Raw genomic sequence first — 19889 nt, 5'->3', positions numbered from 1 at the left:
TATATGTATATATATGATAAAATATTTTCTGCAATGAAGTTATGTCTATAAAATACGATTAAGTAATATTGTATCTGCAATATAAACATAGAACACGTATATTACGATCAAATGTAAATTAATCCAGAGCAAAATAGAGTAAAAAAAAACGAGAATATGGAAGATTTATTAGATAAAACAAGGATCGTATAGATTACGTTCATTATAATTTCACATAATCATACGATAGACTAACTGAGCATTAGGAGTGATGCGTGTTCGAAATTATTGTACTATAATGTCACTATCGGTTTTTAGAGTTAATATATTACAAATACCTACAGCTCCGATATATATAATTTCTCATAAACTTTTCTGTGTTATATTATTTATCAGTATGCATACCTGTATCTTTTGACACTATGTACATGCATAAATATAATTATATATACACATTGAGTATACATAGTGAGAAAAGAAAACAATCTTAATGTCGTAACGTGTTCTTATATGAGAATGTTGTATATAATAATGTTACAAGAAATAATCAAGAGAATAAAATGTTTCTTACGTTATACTGTACAATAAAAAATAAAACTGAATCAGAAATAAAAATAAAATAAGAATCCGAAAATCGCACTATATTAAAGAAAAATTATATCCGCAGTCATTGTCTTAGAATTTGTCAAATCTAGCATTTAAACTGATAAATGTTGAAAAAGAATAAAATAAAAAGCAAGAATTTCAATTCCTGGAAATGTTTGTAAAAATTATTCGAAAGAATATGTATTATCCGATAAATCTGTCATTAAGCAGTAATAAATTCTTAATCGTAAAATTTTGCCTAACTTTTCTTTCTTCTTTTATGCACGCGCATGATCTATAAAAAGATCACACATATTAGGAAGTACGAAAATGATTGACTCTTACACTACTCCCCTAAGTTTATATTTCATACAATATTTGCTCGCATGGATCTAATAATTTCTTCCCGTTCTTTCGGAACATATTTGGGATATCCGAGGCTCGGATGTGCAGAAAGTCTGCATAATTTCTCTCTCAACGATGTATTGAATTCAATTAAATTAAGTAGCTCTAACTTAAATATATATATAATACGCGTATATATATCTTTTTATAGAATACGTATCTCTCCATTCATTTAAGCATCCGAGATCCTCGGATATCCGAGTATAAATATCTTATATAACATTTCGTAAATTCTTACAACAAAGCGTACATGAAAATTTCATAATCAATGATGATAAAGTCTAAAAAAATAAAAAAAAAAAACAATTCATCTCGATGTTTTTTTCTACAACTCGCTCTGTATGATTCTTTAAAAAGAATATAAAATACGATACAAAGTATGGAATATATTCCATGTGATTCTGCGTTACTGTGCCACATATTAAATTTGTAAACGAAGCTCGATGCGACGCACAATCAATTGACCATAGGTGATATAACATCGCCTGTTTCTTTTTTTTTATATTCTCCAACAATATCGATTGTTATGCGAAAACAACGTGCTCCGTTTATGGAAAGACAATATTCCTGCCAGAAAGATTTTAACAAATACTTAAGCGTATCTTAAATAATTAACTGCAGTATATATGGTGCCGAAAATCAACAATATGTGAATATATTTATATACTGATTTATATTACTGATATACTGTAATATATTGTAATATACTGTTCGATACCATCAGGCGCTAAGGATCTCCTTATTTAGAATACTTTTATAGTTATCTTTCTTACATTCGTCGTCAGACTCGTCCCTATAAAAAATAGCGGATCGTCATAGTTTATATAAAATAATAGCAGCCTTTGCAACAATTAAGTTTATAGCAGATAACACGTATTCAATTCATACGCTATGTTACAATAGGAATTCATGTATGAAGTTCTTCTCTATGCTTACCACACTTCTTACGGAAAAAAGATAACAAACACAAGGATAAGATAGTGCGGTTCATTGCTGAAAAAAAAAAAAAGAAAAATCACGTAAGTTCTGCAACGCGTAATACTTGTATTATTCGATACTGTTAAGATGTTGAATGTTGGCACCATATTCTCTCTAACGCAAGTTACACGATACTTACTTCCTTCTTTATGTAAACGCGTTTACGCCGGATAGAGTATCGTGTAACAGTGATTGTGTTTTAAGATAGTTCTAATGTCGAAACTAATTTATCTGAGTTTAATCATACGCTTGAGAGAATCCGGAGAGAATTACGAAATTTAATTACATTCCTCTTTTATGTGATGTAAATTTGGTATACATACATATATATACATACATACATACATACATACATATATATATATATATATATACTTTTTGTCTCGTTAACATCTTTTCCCTACGTTAAATATTTTTCATATTTACATATCCACAAGATGTGGATAATTCCATATCTTCGTAGTTATCTTACTCTTCCTTCTTTTTTTCTTAACGTCTTTAACAGCAATCTAGCCTTATAATCATCAGAACAAAAATCATGCGCAGTAAGTCTAATATATACGATATATTTTCGTCTACATATAATTTAATTCTGCAAACGTCCGCGTTTCGTAAAACATTTTATCACCCAATCTTCTTAAACTTTATGAGCCGTATATTAATCTAGCAAAATGTCCCATGTGGCTCTCAATACTTCTACGGTTAATACTTGTGACGTAATACGCTTCAAAATTTGTTTGCGATTAGTTTAGAATAAAGTTAGAGCGGACATTGCACGTCTTAATTAGAATTTATGAATATCCAGGGAATACTGTGCATGATGATATCTATGTAACTTCAACAATAAGAAGATAAACTAATCTTTAGTACTCCAATCTTTAGTACTGCCTGGTTATACATTTGCTTGATATTACTTTGAAAAACTATAAAAATTGTCCTAATCACACTATAGGAATCGGTATACTCTCTCACACTTGGACGAGAAGTACACTATCAATGTAGACATGTAAATACAACTAGCTTGTTGCGGAGTAAAAAATATTTCCAGAATACATTCCTATAAGTAAAAAACCACATTTTTCATAGAAAATTATTGTTACTGCGTATCTTTCTATCTCTAACAGCGAGTACAATTTCACGATAAGAAAAAAAATGGATTGGAATGTTGCTACAAAAAATACGCGACTAATCCTTTATAAAGACCAGTTTAACGATTATCGATTTAATCGAGTTCATAGGAATGTCCGTATAAAAGCAATGTCTCGATATTATTACTATCCGCGTTATCTTTTATCCGCGAATTTAAATGAAAATGTACATGTAAGAGCTAGTCAATGAAAAAGAAAAGAGGTTATTACTATGTTTGGTATGACTCTTCCACAATGTAATTAATCTACAACTCAAATTATTCACATTTCATACATATTAAAATACGTCAATGTATGGTTAAATGTAATCATGTATAGAAAAAGGAATGGTTAGTCGCTACTTTGGAAATATCAATCTGCTGCGCAAAAGAAATGGTATTGTAAAAATACCTAAAAGATCGATCAAAGCAGTCAGGTACGTTTTCACCTTTAGCTTTCGAATTAAAGGTTGCGGAAAGTAACGTTACCCATCGACATGTCTATTCGCAGCACCATGTGTGAAAGAGAACAAGTTAACTTAACAATAGATATATATATATATGTGTATATAATATATATATACATATATATATATATATATATATATATGTATATATATATATATTTAGGTTGAATTAAATATTTCGTATTTTATAACTATGTATTATGTGGGAAAAAGTTCGTGGCGTTTTTCCCGTTAGATGGCAATAAAAAAACACCACGAACACCACTTTTTCCCATACCTAATATACGAGACATCCAACGATACTGTAAGTCTCGAGTGTTTCTACAAAAATGCGTATCGAGTAATCGAATCAGAGGCAACCTTATTCTTTTAAACTTTGTGTTTTCGATAGTGGAAATTACTCCAAGAAAAAAGAGTTGTGCAAATCGCATTGGTCAATTGTTCAAATGTGATTGTTAAATTGTTAATTTGTTTTCCATTTGAGGTCTCGGAGCGATTTCTAGCATCGTGGACACAAAATTTTAATAAAGAAGCTCGAATCGAGCTTTAGTTTAATGGAAGGCAAAATATCTGTTTCAGGAGACCTTTTCGCGGATTCTCATCCTCCATATCGTCATAGTCGTTCTCGTCATAATTGCTAACAATCGCATTATTATTGCCTGGGTTGTAAGTTACGTCTGTAATACTTAGAGAACGAGAATATGCCGGACTTTCGTATCGGAAGGGGAAGGGTGGCGGTAACCGATGATGCTCGTTATAATTATTGTCGTTCTCATTCTCCTCCGAGTACGTCATAAGAAATACGTTATTGTGATAACCTTGATTGCTTGAACCGACAACGGGGAGTAGGGGATCGATACGAAGTTTTGCGAGCCTGTCTTGTAATTCATACATGTAACATTGCTGTAGTTGATACTGTTGTTGCTGGTCTTGATTGTGACGCTGCACAATGAAAAGTGGCTCTTGTCACACGCAATCCTCCAGTGACATTAATAGAGGATTCACATATTCAAAACCATCAAATTCACTCTGATCGATCTTCTCAATTTGTTTCCTGAAAATTTCCTTGTGATGAATATTGCATTCAATTTTATTTGGCGATAATAATTTTCTTGATATGATAAGGACTTCATATAAATTTTCATAAAAATTTTTTTTCACACATTAAACTTTTAAATTATATAAATTTAGAAAACTCTATAATGACTTACGGATCATCCGGAGTCAAACGGACTTCCTCATCCGTAAATTCGGGTGGGAAGTTTGCAAGATCGCGATCAGAATCCAAACGTGGCTTATAAGGTGGTGTAACTTGTTTTTGCTCTAGCTGCGAAGTTAAAGAAGGCATTAACAAGATTTTTTTAAATTGATTAAACTTTTTTATTTACGATACTTACCATTTCCCAATCAATTGCTTTAAAGAAAGGATGAGCGACAATGTCGAGGAAACCAGAAGGCCTCTTTCCGCAACCCAACCTTTCCGCCGGATCTTTGCAAAGAAATCCTTTAAGGACAGATGCAGCCTTAACGGATAAGGATCGCGGTATACGTATGGTCTTTTCCAGAATGACTTGAAATAGAAAATCCTCAGTGTTTTTGTCTGGATCTTCGGCCGCACCAGTAAGATCGAAAGGACTACGGCCTGCCAACATCTCATATAATAGGACTCCTAGAGCCCACCAATCCACTGAAAAACTGTATTCCTCGCCACGTAAAATCTCAGGCGCAATATAATTGGGAGTGCCGCAGAAGGTACCGGTGTTGTCGCCCTCCCGGATGCCTTCCTTGCACATTCCATAATCCGTAAGCTTAACATGCCCTTCATGATCAAGTAATACATTATCCAGTTTTAAATCTCTATATATAATACCTGAAAATAAATGATTATTGAATTTAATTGCATGTTCCATCAATTTCCTATCAATTTGTTAAAGACAAAAAAAAAGGAATTTTTACCCTTTTCATGTAGAAAATTTAACGCCAGACTAATCTCAGCTACATAAAACCGCGCGTGATCCTCAGGAAGACGGCGCTGTCTTTGCATGTGAAACATGAGATCCCCACCACGTACAAATTCGATCACGAAGAACAAACGCGAAGGCGTCTGGAAGCAAGAGTGTAGGCCCACCAAAAAGGGATGATTGGAGGCTGTCTCGAATACGTGTTTCTCTGTCTGTACCCAATCGATATCCTCGTCGTCTGTCACCAGAGATTTCTTGATTACCTTCATGGCGTAAATCCTCTTGGTACGCTTCAATTCCACCATCAAGACCTTTGCGTAGGAACCACGGCCGATCACCCTAATCAATTCGAAGTCGTTTAACGAATACTGTCGTTGCATATCGTTTGAAGTATCACCCTCGTTCAATGTGTCCAATGGTAATTCTTCCCCTTCTTCATGTCCGATTCCTACAAAATCATAAATATGAAAAATGTATTAATAATATTAAATAAATAATATTTTAAAATGTATTAGTAACATGAAAGAAATGCAACAGTACAGAAAGAGATCATTTAAAAAGGTATCTTTTAATCATATATAAAATAAATACGTTTTTTAACATAATTGTTAGAAAATGAGATATATTATCTAATACACAAAATGATATAAATGCATTATTTCTTTATACATATTAATTCTACTGCAACAATATGTCCATAGGCAGAAAATTTATTTTTTTTTTGCTTTAAAAATATCGTTCATTCTTTTACTATGAAAAATGTTGAATAACGCATAACCAATATGTTTAATGAAGTTAACTTACGATCACGCGAATGCTCCTCAATGATTGGCGATTCTGTAATCTCATCCTCGAGATGAGTCGCTGGGCCGCATGGATACGGATCAAGCTGTTGGTCGCCATTTCTGTCGATCGTCTGTGACTCTGCGCTCTGCTGTTGTTGTTGCTGCTGGCTCAGGCATGGTTTGCGTACCACCTTGTGACATTTTTTGTGCACGAGCAGTTTGCATTGGATGCACTTGAATCCCTGTCGTCCGAGGCCCCAGATCCGATCCTGGCAGAACGCGCAGAAGGCTCTCTGCAAATAAAATCAACGAAGGGTATTATATTGTATTACTTCTCAAATTATCCATGTATCACGGCATTCCGCGAAGTGGAAGTTGAATATTTAAGCCTCACGCAGCGATAAACACATGCGACGCTCCGACTTTAAACAACCCGGAACCAAAGTCTAAGACAAATGATAATTAAGTTTAAGTATCCGCTCTCAAACGCAGCAAATGCTCTTCTTCCAAGAGCTAAGGTAAAGTAAAGTACATTAGAGAAAGGAAGAGGATGAGAACAAAACGAGGGGATTACGCGCAAGGCAAGATTGAGTTTGCACGTGAACCTAGTTTCGTAAGAACGGCAACTTTACATTTCTAGTAACACAGTCGAAAAGAGGGAGGGAGGGAGGGAGGAGTAGAGAGAGAGAGAGAGAGAGAGAGAGAGAGAGAGAGAAAAGACGAAGAGAGCAATGTTTTCTTCGGTTCCCTTCGTCGACAACGAAGTCACTAGCCAGCAAGTTTTAGTTGGAAGTGCTCTGCACAGAACGTCGGTTTCGCCGGTCGCATTGCACCTGCGACAGATCTACTTTCGCAAAAATTGCATATGAAAGAGAGCAAAGCGAGAGGGAGGGACCAGGGGCTGATGAATAAAGTACAGGTTGCGCAATGATAATTAAATGGAATGATGCTTACCCGATTAAATCGTTTCGCCTGAAAAATATGGCCATTCACTCGGTACAGCTTCCTCCATCTACGAGCGCCACGTCTGTAGATGCTTCCTTCGGAAAATGAAATAACATAAATGTCACAATGATGGAAAGCATCAACTGATCGATCAATTCGCCGCAATTGACTTCCGCGATCCATCTGTGTCAAATGACGATGAAACCTCATTATAATGAAAATACAATTAGCATCTATTAATTATTAAATGAACTACTAATATTAATCTCTATAATGTAGTAATTAATTAAATTATTTTGTGATTTGTTCTATTGACAAAAAGAAAATCAATGGAACTTTAACTATTCTTTCTAGTTTTATATTTCGGTGACAATTTTCTTCAAGTATTTTCTCGGCACTCTCTTTAGAGACGCTTATATAATATCTTGTAAGATGAATAATAGTAGATTATATTATCTATATAAAGTTTTCAGTCGGTTCGTTCAGGAATTTTATTTTGGTAATGAAGTTTCATCGTCGAATATTAATATCGAATAACTTTGCAAATTAATTTTACGCTACCATCCTTTCTCCTGGTTATGACCGATCGCGCAATCGAACAACGTGCGGCTTCATCGCAACGAACGAAGCGAATCGATGTGAACGGGAAATAACAACATTTCGTGCGAAATGTGTTTCATGCAGCGGTGAATACACGCGGGAATGATGGTAAGTTTGTACAATTCTAAAGGATTCGGAGAAGAGTTACGATTGATCGGATTTGATTCATGCTTTATACACGAGCGATCGCCGAATATCGGCTCCGATGTTAGGGACTTGAGGAAGCCTCGATGAGAATTATTCGCACCCTTGAAGCCGCGATTCAGAGCAAAAGCATTTTTCCAATCACTCTGACGCAGTTATTTCCAGGTTTACTCAGGTCATCGTGACACGATGGAATCTCTAGCCCATTCGGCGACTATCGAGCGGTGTACAATATAAGGAACGAATGTGTTTTAAGGTTTCTGACTTTTCGTTGCAGCGCATTAGTGACATTCATGTGCATTCTTTACTTCATCATTTAGAAAAATCATTTCAATCAAAATTAATTCAATCGTTACAATATAACGTAATTCTTTGCCTATTATAAGAAAAAATAGATCTACAACTAATCAAAATTTCTCGTCATCCATTAATTCACAAACTAAATAGATATGTTTCATAAGTCTTTTATCGAACATGAAACGTGATATGTAAAAAGATAAATATAAGTTCAATCTTTCGTAGCTGCACCGAAGGATCAGGATCCTTGGAGCTTTTTCGATTTTAACGCAGGTGTCGATGTCATGAAGATCGTGATTGAAAATTGATTGAAAATTGAAGGGAGAGCTTTGATAGAGAGCAGGGTGTCGAGAGATGAATGTTCCTTCTATGGTTCTTCTGCTTCCGCACATAACGGAATTACGCATATCTATTATCACGCGCTAATCATTTCTTTCCACCGAACGGTTAATTAGAACTCGCTGGCTAGTACGCAATGGCTAATGTACATCGAGCGCAAGCGAGGAGCTGCGCGACTCGGCCGGCGACTGAGACGTTTCCAATGAACAGTAAACACACTCACTGTCTTCTCCCTGGCACGGCATCCCGGGAGCAGGCGGCACGTTCGGAAAAACTGTAACAAAACAGAAAGAATTCACGTTCGCTTTGCTATCAAAAATCACGTGACGTTCTCATCTCTTCAGCTTCCGTTCAACAAAATTTTGGAAATATAATGGAAATAAATCTGAAGTTTCTACTGTCGAGTCAAACAGTAATTCTCATTTCCCCACTGTCCCATATCGTACACATTTTGATAAAAAGAAATTAAATTTAAAAAAAGATCTAACAAGATTAATGGATTATGACACGCGATATCTGAGATGAAGAAACGGTCTGTGTATAGCTACATTATAATAATATATAATAATAATTAATAATAAAGTCGCTGAGCTAGAAATATCTAGAGGAAGATGCTGCGAAATCATGCTTCCTAGTAGCAAAGCGATCGATGAATTAAGACTGCGTATTTAATTCATCAACGAGACGTCGAATCGTCGATCGACGCCATTCCCGCTTCCATCTCGTCAAGGAAAGATTTATATCGGAATCGGTAAACTGTCGAATGCGAACTTACACGGGAAGCAATTCGAGTACCGGAACCCGATCGAGATTCGCTGCTCGTTGTCCAACATACTGCGTGTACTGGCTGCCTGTGTCCTAGTCAGTATCGCTCCGGTTACGGTCAGATAACGAGTAACACTGAATTCTATCCGTACCATCAAGCGTCGCGTTATCACTCACTTATCGCGAGAGGGAGAGAGAGAAGAGAGAGGTGCGTTTGCGATTAAATTTCCTCGCCATTTCGCGCCGATAAAAGCTGCGAATCGACGCAACCACGCGTGCGAAAACCTTCGCTGAAGGTCCTGAACGATTTCCCGTGAACGTTTTTAATCTTGCTCGCGACATCGTCGGCTTTAATAATTCTACCGTTTAGGAGCGGTTATACAAGCGCCATATAAATTCTAATTAATGAAGGACGAGCGAGGATATGAGCCCTTTATCAGAAGGATCCCGCAGTATAATGGAATGATGATTAAATATACAATTAAGTATTGTGTCGTGTGTCGCAAGTAGATAATACTTTATGAAACCCCGGAAAGAAATGAAAGCCAGCACGGTTAATGAGTGGAATAAAATTGAAGCCGCGAATTGTTTCGGATTATTCGCTTTAATGCTTTAAAGCGGCTACTCGGACTTGAACCAGCTGGTGCATCGCGGTCCGCGAAGAGATTTGAGAGGAAGATTGAAGAAAGCCGAAGAAACTATTACTGAAGGTCACAACGAGAGAGCGGACAAAAGGTTTTTGTCTGAAGGCACGTGCTTCGATCAGATGAAATCGCCGATCTTTTTGCAGAACTCGAAAATAGATCCTCAGACTCGAACGATATCGGATGTAGGTTGACGGACAATAGACCTATAGAACAATCAATAGCACGAATTCGTTAATAGATTTACCAAAAGAGATTTAAATAAATTTAAATCGATTCCGTCTATATGAAGTGCACAGGTCAAATAAATTCATAAGTGAATAATGCAAAATTATGCAAGCGGAACGAGCGCATTAATCGGTTCATTTAAAACAGAGATTTATAATCAATTTATTACCAATTTATCAGTCCATTAACAATTGAAATGTCTGAATTATGGAAACGCCGAGATCTGTTAATTTAAAATATTAAATTTGATAGGGAATCCATTGGTTGGGAAAAATTAATGGCACGTCTTGCTAAAGCGATTCTCTCCATAGAGCCTCTAGCACATGAATACGAGACGAGGCGCAGCCGCGAGGGCTGCGTAGATACGACGCGTGTCATACGATCGCGAGTTTGCTAACGAGGCCATCGGTGCTCTCCCGTTGATACAATATACGTAATCGAATCGTTTGTTACACAGGAGAGAGTTCACCGCGGGCCGCGTATCGACGATCTCAGGACGAGAGATGAACATGCCGGCGCGAGAGGTGAGCGCAATTCCTTGAAATATTCATGGACTAATTATCGCGGAGGAGGATCGATGACATGGATGGACGATAAAGACGATACGATGTACACTCACCCCTAATGTGGGGGATACGTGCAACGAACTGTATGGAGAATACACCTACTAAGACCACAACGACGACGGCAACGACAACGCGTGGCACACTCGAAGCATGGATCTATAATATGGTAAGTGCATAAGTGCACCGGCGCATATATCATGCGAAGGAAAGCACAACGGAGAAGATCGTACTTAAAACTTGAAAACCCTTCGCGTAACTAGATCGTCGAGTAACTTGCGTCGAAAATAGAGTTCTAATTTATGCTCTAAATTAAACATATTAGACATATATTGATTACGTACAGCAGAAAAAAAGTTTTGCAATTGTTGTATGTACAATTCTATAATTGATTTTGCTCTTCGTTCCTTACTGAATCTAAATGTATAAATCTAAATGTATAAATCAATCATGTTAAAGAATTTCATAATAACGACAAAGCTGCTTTTTCTGAATTCAGTCAAATGACGTTGAATATGGTAATATTAAATTCTAATTCATGTTCTAATTTAAGCATTAAACAACAATGCATATTGGCTATATTTAATAAAAAAAGCAGCTTTGCAATTGTTGCAAAATTCTTTAATATGATTGGTTTTACTCTTAGTTTCCTTATTGGATCTAAATGTACAAAAAAATCATATTAAAAAATTTTCAGTGGCAAAGCTATTTTTTCTGCTAAGTATTAAGTAACCAAGTCGAATATGGCTGAGTTTTAATTCATGCTTTAAATTAAACTACTTATTAGACGACGATGCGTTGACTGCGTTCAGCAGAAAAAAAAAGTTTTGTAATTATTGTAAAATTTTTTAATACTCTTTAAAATTTGTAAAGTAAATTTCATTCTGAAGAATAAAATCTCACCCTTAAAAATTGAAAATTGAGCCACTCTTTTTCAAAACTAGCTCAATTTTCACTTTTTAGAGTGAGACTCCACTCTAAAAAATTTAGGTATGTTTGGTCTTGTTCTTATTTCCTCACTGGCTCGAAATATAATATATAAATCAATCATATTAAAGAATCTTACAACAAATTGCAAAGCTGCTCTTTCTACTTTTTCTAAACGCTTTTCTCTGACGCAACAAATCGTTGCCCTCGATTGTGCAAGCTAGAAAAGAAAGAGATGAAATTTAATCGTCAAAGCATCTGACAACGATAATCGCCTTTGTTGCTCAACACGCTACAAAAAACTATGACAAAACGACGATGATGCGAGATACATAATACACTTATAAATAAAAAAATATGCACGTATTTAAATTAAATGTATGTATATAAAAATTAAAGAATCGATGGATCTATATAATTATTTTCATGATGATTATAAAATTAATACGAAAGATGGGAAGTGTGAATTATGTCATCAATTAAAATTAATGCGATCGGATAAAGTGCGGTATGTTAGGCAGAATAAATTTGATATAGCTTATAGCTAAAAAAAAGTTTCTCCATCCATCATACACGACGTGAAAAAAAAGATGCACTAAACCGAGCGACAACTCGACAGCAACTACCACCAGCGCAACCCTTACTTTTAGCGAGGACAAAGTCGCGATAATTAATTCACGTGACCGACTTAGAGTTTTATATTACTGCAATGCGCTAAACATCGCGGAGTCGGGATAATTTCCGTCAACAAATGCCAAAGCCGGCGAAAAGGAGGGCGTCCGCGAGTCATGCAGCGGCCGGAAGACGTTTTTCTGACCGTCGTGGCGTCGAGCGAGATGCACCGGACGCGATCGCACACTCACAAGAACGTGGCGAGTATTATCTTGGCGAGGTAGACAGACGGGCAGACTTTGACCTAGATCATGGGCTGCATCAAAGAAACACGATAATGGAGAAGAAGATGGAGGAGAAGGAGGAGGAAGAGAAGGAGAAGAAGGGCGAAGCTGATCGCGCGCCAGAGACGAGCTCTTCCTTAATGCATCCCATCCTCGGTTGCACCTACCCCAGGTGATCTCGTTGAATTGGAATTGCGACGGGCCCGCAGGCTCGACGTCGAGCAGCGACGTCATCGAGAGTGTGGACTCTGGAGGCGGCGGTAGCTGCTGTTGACTGCACGGCCCGTGCACCCGGCATGTCGCAGTGGGTCCATAAATTAGTTCAGCATTTGCCGCCACTTCTTCGAGCTCAGCCTCGGATAGTTCGTCCATGCCTTCGATGGTGTCCTGTGGACACTGGAGCAACTTCGTCACTCTGGACGAGGTACCAGGCTGCGCGAAGATGTCGTCGTGATGGTGGTGATGATGGTAATGATGATGATGCGGCGGACTACCGATGCAAGGGGGCGGCGAGATGTCGGCTGCGGAGCGTAGATGACCGACAAGCGGCTGCTCGTACTCGGCGGAGTCGCTACCCGGCGATGGCGGATGTGTGCTAGTGCCGGGTCTCACGTGGCGTTCCCGTGGTAACACCATGCTGGTAGAGGTGAGGGAGGACGGACCACCGCCGCTACCTTCGACGACGGTGGAGATACGACGACTCACGGCGGCGGCCGCGGCAGCCGCCGTCGCCGCCGAATATGAATAGAAGGAACCACCCTGGATCATCATGCTGCAGGGTGGTTCCTCCGTCGTGACTCCCACACCAGAGGCGGTCACGCCGATCTCTCGTTCCTGCACGCTGGCGTAAGTACTCTGCGCGGACAGCTCCGCCTGGTGCATTTGTTGTTGCTGCTGCGACGGCGGCTGATGCTGCTGATAGAGACTCTGATGCTGTTTGTCCTTCTCGCGGCGAGGTGACCGACCCCGGTCGCTGACGGAAGTCGCGCTCCAATAGCCCCACGCCATTCTGTAGCGAGTCTAGCCGTGCTTGCCTCGCCTTGCTCGCCGCGGTATGTATATCCCTTTTGTTCGCTCCAACCGCGCGCGATCTGCCTTGCCTCTCTGTTTTCCTGACTCTCTGATCTCCCTTTCTCTCTCCCTCGTTCTCTATTTATATATATATATACCGATTGCCTTACTCGCCTCGCCCCTTGCTTCGTTCTCTCTTCCCTTCTTTCGATTTCGTCTCTTTCTCCTTCACCGCGGTTGACCTCTTACAGGAGCCGCCGGGATGAGCATGCGGCGAATCACCAGCCTCGATCAATGCTAGTTTACCGCCTCTTTTGAGACCTCTCTCCACTCGCGGTGTGACGAGCCAAGCGCGCCGACAACCACCGTCGAATATCGCCGTTGTAGTCGAAGCGCACAATGACGCAACCCCTTTTTCGTGGCCCAATAAGCTGTCGAAGAGGTTCTTCGCAACTCTACGGCGACTCGGCTTCCTCGCTCCACAGCACTTTCCTCCCACCTGCGGCAATCCAATCTTGGGGATTTCACAGTCAGATTCGCGTCGATGGTAGCGCGTAACGTATATGTGCGCCCTTGCTGATCAGTCCGTGCAAGGATATCGACTACCGTCGCGGCGAGATGCGTTAACCGCCACCGCTGTCGTCGTCGCCGCCCGGCGCACGCTACCGACCGAATCGCGCAAACGCGGATCACGCCGAGGTGGAGGTGATACATGTATCCCCCGTCGTCCCCGTCGCTGCTGATCCTACACCCGCCTATATCCACCCACAACTTCTGCCTCTCCCAAGCTCTACCTCTTTCTCTCTCCCGCTCGCCCTCCTTCATGCCTTTGCTGTTTGTTCACTGATTATCCAACGATTCTTCTTGTCACCGTTTTCAAGTAAACTTTGCGCTCCTCACCCTGCGACGCCTCATATTACATTATATGTTTCCTGTCCTTTTTGTTAACTCCATTTCTTTCAGTCAACGACTCTCTATCCTTTGTATCTTTCTGCTTTTACCGGGGATTTTAAGGAAGACCATTCCGTTCCACAACATGCAATTTACCTTATTCTACTTTATTCTTTGCTCTATTTTTCTGGCTTTTCCTATTTTTCATTTTGATCCTTGGCTATTTGTCTCTTTGAGTTATTATCTTGCATTTCTCGCGCCTTCGGCCGTTGCCCTGTCGATTCTTTCTCATTCTTTCATGACAGTATACAGTCATCGCTATTGCTTCGACCAATACCGCACAAACCTATACATTTATAAGGATTGACGCGTGTCATATGCATCGAGAAACTGACAATGAAAGTTTGTCGATATTCGTGTGGCGATGTCCGATCATTTCACATGTGCCAAATAAAATTTCTGTACCAAGTTTGGTTTTCATTAACAAATTATTGATTTTTACTAGGCTCCGGAAAAGAGATGCAATCTTATTAAGCTACGTTTAATAAGCTACGTTTAATAAGAGAATTATTTATGGGAACGATATATTTAACCTGACTCTGTAATCCTTCGAGTATCAAGTATTTTAATTAGCTGTACTTTCTCATTATTTTAGAGCTCTCTAATTGGACAAGTTTGCAACTGATATTTTTGACGATCCATATTTTGAAAATTAATTCCCCTTCGTTCAAAAACAAGGAAATATATTAGGTATATAAATACCCTTTTTTTCTTTGAGACATTAATAGGCTTGTTCTTTCTAGCTGAATTCTTTACTCTGGTTCATTTTTTCTCCTTTCCTCTCCATATTGGAGAAAAAAAGAGAAAAAATGAAGCATAGAAGAAACTCAGCTAGAAAAGACAGGCCTAATCTTTGAAGCTCGAATTATTCCGTCAAAGGAATTCGATCATCATTAAAGTTGAGTGGAAGAAAGTGAAAAAAAAAAGATGACAGCCATCAGACCGGAAATGTATGCGCTATCACGATAAGGTTCTCCTTCCAAGAAGTACCCTGCTATCGCACAAATGAGATCCGTATCAAATTATCCCGAGAGATCTCGGAGAGCTGATGAATTTCTAAATGTATCATACGCCTGCATATAGAATCTTCGTGATCATGCAGACACGCGCGATCCGAGAATGTCGTCATCCTTGAGAAATCGCACACCGAATCGATCGATGTGTACCGAATAAACACCGGCATTACAGTCAGGCGCCGATGAAGCTATTTCGCCGTTAATCGCCAACTCATATCGATGATAAACCACCGATAAGGCGAGTATCGTCGAAGCGTACATACCGTTATCCAAGGCGCGTATCAATACTTGAAAATGCGGCTGCACACATGCATTTAGTGCGCTACTGCTAATATGCACAGTCAAGATATATCGACTAGGTGCAATTTATGGGCGACTTCCTATCTAAATGGCGGCTATTAATGTTGGAATATTAAAGACATCGGTGGACATTACCGATGAACCTATTTTGTCACATACATATATATGCGCCTTCGTTATACAGGCGCTGATTCTACGCGCATGATTCACGAGTACTCCATTCCTAATTATATAAGTGCCTAGCATGCAAATGATTATCGTCGATTGCAAATGCGCAGTCTTTGAGCGATTAATGCGTCGCTAGAATCAAAGCAACATGCGAGATATTTGCGAAATGTGCAGTGCGTAAAGCCTTATATATAATGAAAAACATAGACAATAAGAATAGAGAATAAGATTTCAATGTATAAAAAATATGTATCAATAGATACATTATTTTTCATAGGTTGAAAATTCTATTATCTGTATTAGTAGAGACTGACACAGATAATAAGATTATAATTTATAGGAAACTGTATACTAATAAATACATGATTTCCCATAGACTGAAAATCTTATTACCTGTATTAGTAGAGAATAACACAATAATATAATAATAATAATAAGATTTCAACCTATAAGAAACTCAATATCAATACATTAAGAAAAATGTAATGTACTAAATTTAATAAACATTTATTTGAAGAATACTAACTTAAAATTTATTTACTTACGCTAAATATTTATATTAAATAAAAAAAAATAATTTAAATCAAATTAATGATTTTTATATCAAATAAATATATATTGAAATTACATTTAAATATTCAGTAGTACTATGAAAATATTATAATTCATTAAAATTTAGTAAATTCTTCTCTTAATGTAGATACACGGTTTTTGCATAAGTCAAAAATCTTACTGTCTATATTAGTAGAGAAGAACCTAGGCAATAAGATTTCAACATATAAGAAATTATGAATCAATTGATATCAATTTCTCATAAGTTAAAATATTATTGCCTATATTATTTCTGTTTTGCCTATGCTTTTTATTTATGTATAAAATTTTAAAGAAATCCAATGTAATAGCCTGACTAACCGTGGATAGTTATTTCTGTGTCCTTCTCGAGTTCATACAGCCTTAGCGCTTCATCCAATTCCTGCTGGGAGGCGATTCTGCATGGGTCGCCTTCGTCATCCACCCACTTCATCGTGAATTGTTCTGTGCCGAAGCCACATATCGTTCGCATCTCCTCACGCAATGCATCCACTGAAATCCCGGGAGTGATGTACGTGATTTGTATTTCCCTAATGCAGGAAAATGTCACGTTACATATTTGTCTTAAAATCTTCCCTATTTTTTTTTGACTTGTATAATCCTTATCGATCTTATTAATATCTTAAATATCCCTTATTAATCTTTCTTTGAATTAATCTTGACACTTGGTGTATTATATTTGTTATTAACTCTCTGGAGCTGATAACAAAATCCAAAACACAGTTATTGATTTCTATAAAACCTATTTAATTTGTTAATTAAAAAAGACTAATTAATTTCAAGTTATTATAAATATATAACTTGTATATTAAAATAATAATAAAAAGAATACTAAATAAATGTTAAAAAAAAAATTTTTTTTAATTTTTTAAGAATCAAATATATTTTAATAATAATTCAAATCTGCAGATATAATAAAATGGAATTAATATTTTTGATAAAAAAATTTATAATTTATAGAGTGAGTCCAGTAATTGGTGTATTATCAGCTCCAAAAGATTAATAATCAATATGATTGATTAAAAATCAATATGAATAATTGTTAAAAGATATATTGAAATCAAAATAATATGAATTTAAAACTCGAAAGAAATTAACTGTTATTTTGTAAAATCGAAAACAAGCTGTTTAAAACAGTTTTTATAACAACATATATTACCCATTATATATAATTTTCACTCGAATGTCATCGTTCTCTGCCGTCTGTGTAGGCATTTTCAAAACAATGGTCTCCTATTCTGAAAATACAACGATCCAACCAAACAATTATAGTAAATAAACAACATAAAAACTCAAGATCACTATATCGGGTTTAAATTAATCATAATGCAATTATCATTAATAAATGTAAAGAAAAAAAAAATACAGATCACCGTAAAAACACTCAACGATTAGGATATGACATAACGATACAAAATTCGACTTTCCCACGGACGTGATTGACATGCGGACGTGCGGTACACTGATTTGATCGCTTTGTCGTGCCTATTCGCGATCGTATGATAAGAAAAAAGACCAGGATGTTGAGTAACAGTCATCGCCCGAAGAAAGGCAGTGCGAAACGACGGATCGGATTCGCGAGACAAGAAAGCGGACACGAGAAATCGGCACCGGTCTGCCGATCATGATCAGCTCTCTTTTCGCGCAAACGTCTCAATTAGCCTGTGGATCCTAATGGATAATAGTTAGCTTTCAATTAACTGTCAATTAGCAAACTCATGATTCTCAAGTGCGTACGTGCACGAGCCTCCGTGACTCACCGCGATGAACCGCTGTCGCGAACCACCGCCGCCGCCGCCGCGGATGCACTAGTTGCACACCTCCGTTGCAGTGGGAGGAAGATCTGCTAAAGAGAGACTCGGGCTGCGCCTCTACAAGTAGAAAAATGTAGAAAAACGTAGAAAACGGGTCGCTGGCGCGTAACGCAAAGTGATAAGCACGGCGACGTGATAACATCAACCTAAAAACCGTAAGGCACTCGTTAACGCGGCGTGGAGCGTTGTTACTTGGCAGACGCCATGATTGTTGGACACCGACTACCGCAACGCTGTGCTGTTGTTGGTGCGCGAGCTTTGTGTTAGATGGCGTTTACTTATCGTGTTTTTGTAGCATTCGCTCTTTATCAGAGAGAAAATCTCAGGCACAGTATATACAGTAGCGCAACTCTCCTTTTATGTTGTCCAAAATGAAGTGCGCATGCGTGAAATAAGTAAAGCTGGAAACAAAATGAAAAGCGTAGGCAATAAGAACAAGGAATAAAAGATTTCAACCTATCAGGAAGCGTCCATTTTATTATTTATGGTTTCTATGATATTTAAAGAAATGAAAATTAAGAAAATCTTTTATTTGTTTTTAGAGTTAGGTACTAGCAGTGTGGAAGGATGAGTGTGGATAAGGAATTTATGCAAACCAAATCTCCTTCTTGGCTATGTAAACGGTGAAATGTAATAAATTCTATTCTATTCTATTATTCATGATTTCTGATAAGTTGAAATCTCTTATTTCCTGTTCCTATTGCCTGTGCTTTTTATTGTATTTCCAGCTTAAATTGTCCAGTAACGCCATCTAAACTTCTATTTCACTTCTTTCTTTTTCTGTTCTCTCTTTCAGGGCCATTTAAATATTGAGTAGCTAAATACGGATCAGATACAGAGAGAAAGAGATAGAAGAAAAGAAAATCATAATTAGTTTAATTAATTTAATTTAGTTATTGCTTTATGAGAAAGATTGTATGTTAACAGAATAATAAACATAAAATATGATATAGACTATAGTAGATATAACATAAAATAAAATACAATACAATAGTCATTAGTAGCTTGCAAATGGTTAAGCATCAGCAAAATTGCTATTACAAAACCCATCAGCAACAAAACTGGAAATACAACAACAATGCAATGAGAGATGAACCATTAACTGAATCATACACACTCACACACACACACACACACACACACAAACACACCAATTTCGTCAATTTCGCTTAAATATTGAGTGATATAATTGGATTGCTTTTGTTTTAGAAATCTGTGTTCTATGTAGTGCAATTCTAATAATTTATTAAAACGCAAGCGGGACTAAATCTAGCAAGAAAACAAACATCGTATGCTGTAGTTGTTAATTAAAATATTTTTACAGTATAATATTATTTACAGTATAATATTTGTATCAATATTTATATAATTTTATGTTTTTATTTTTGTATTTTTTTTTTTGCA

The 19889-nt window shown here is 37.4% G+C and overlaps 1 protein-coding gene across 4 annotated transcripts; it reads right to left on the bottom strand.

Moving 5' to 3' along the window:
• Nucleotides 1-4428: 4428 nt before the first annotated feature.
• LOC108684460 (atypical protein kinase C) lies at nucleotides 4429-18699 on the bottom strand. Of its 4 annotated transcripts, XM_018188783.1 has the most exons (11): nucleotides 18632-18699; nucleotides 18432-18542; nucleotides 17831-17909; nucleotides 16993-17201; nucleotides 8835-8885; nucleotides 7241-7326; nucleotides 6306-6579; nucleotides 5497-5949; nucleotides 4938-5410; nucleotides 4752-4867; nucleotides 4429-4594 (listed from the first exon to the last, which is right to left on the bottom strand). In XM_018188783.1, the coding sequence occupies exons 3-11, from the start codon at nucleotides 17884-17886 to the stop codon at nucleotides 4507-4509; spliced, it is 1806 nt and encodes a 601-aa protein (XP_018044272.1). In that variant the 5' UTR covers nucleotides 17887-17909; nucleotides 18432-18542; nucleotides 18632-18699; the 3' UTR covers nucleotides 4429-4506. The 4 variants fall into 4 exon arrangements, with proteins under 4 accessions (XP_018044272.1, XP_018044270.1, XP_018044271.1 ...); XM_018188781.1 differs by having other exon boundaries at nucleotides 18432-18693; XM_018188782.1 differs by having other exon boundaries at nucleotides 17831-17904; nucleotides 18432-18693.
• Between the last annotated feature and the right edge of the window lie 1190 nt (nucleotides 18700-19889).

Source organism: Atta colombica, unplaced genomic scaffold, assembly GCF_001594045.1.
Source record: "Atta colombica isolate Treedump-2 unplaced genomic scaffold, Acol1.0 scaffold135, whole genome shotgun sequence".
Lineage (NCBI taxonomy): Eukaryota > Metazoa > Arthropoda > Insecta > Hymenoptera > Formicidae > Atta > Atta colombica.
The sequence above is the reverse complement of the archived record's forward strand: the minus strand, read 5'-3'. Positions and strand labels throughout refer to the sequence as shown.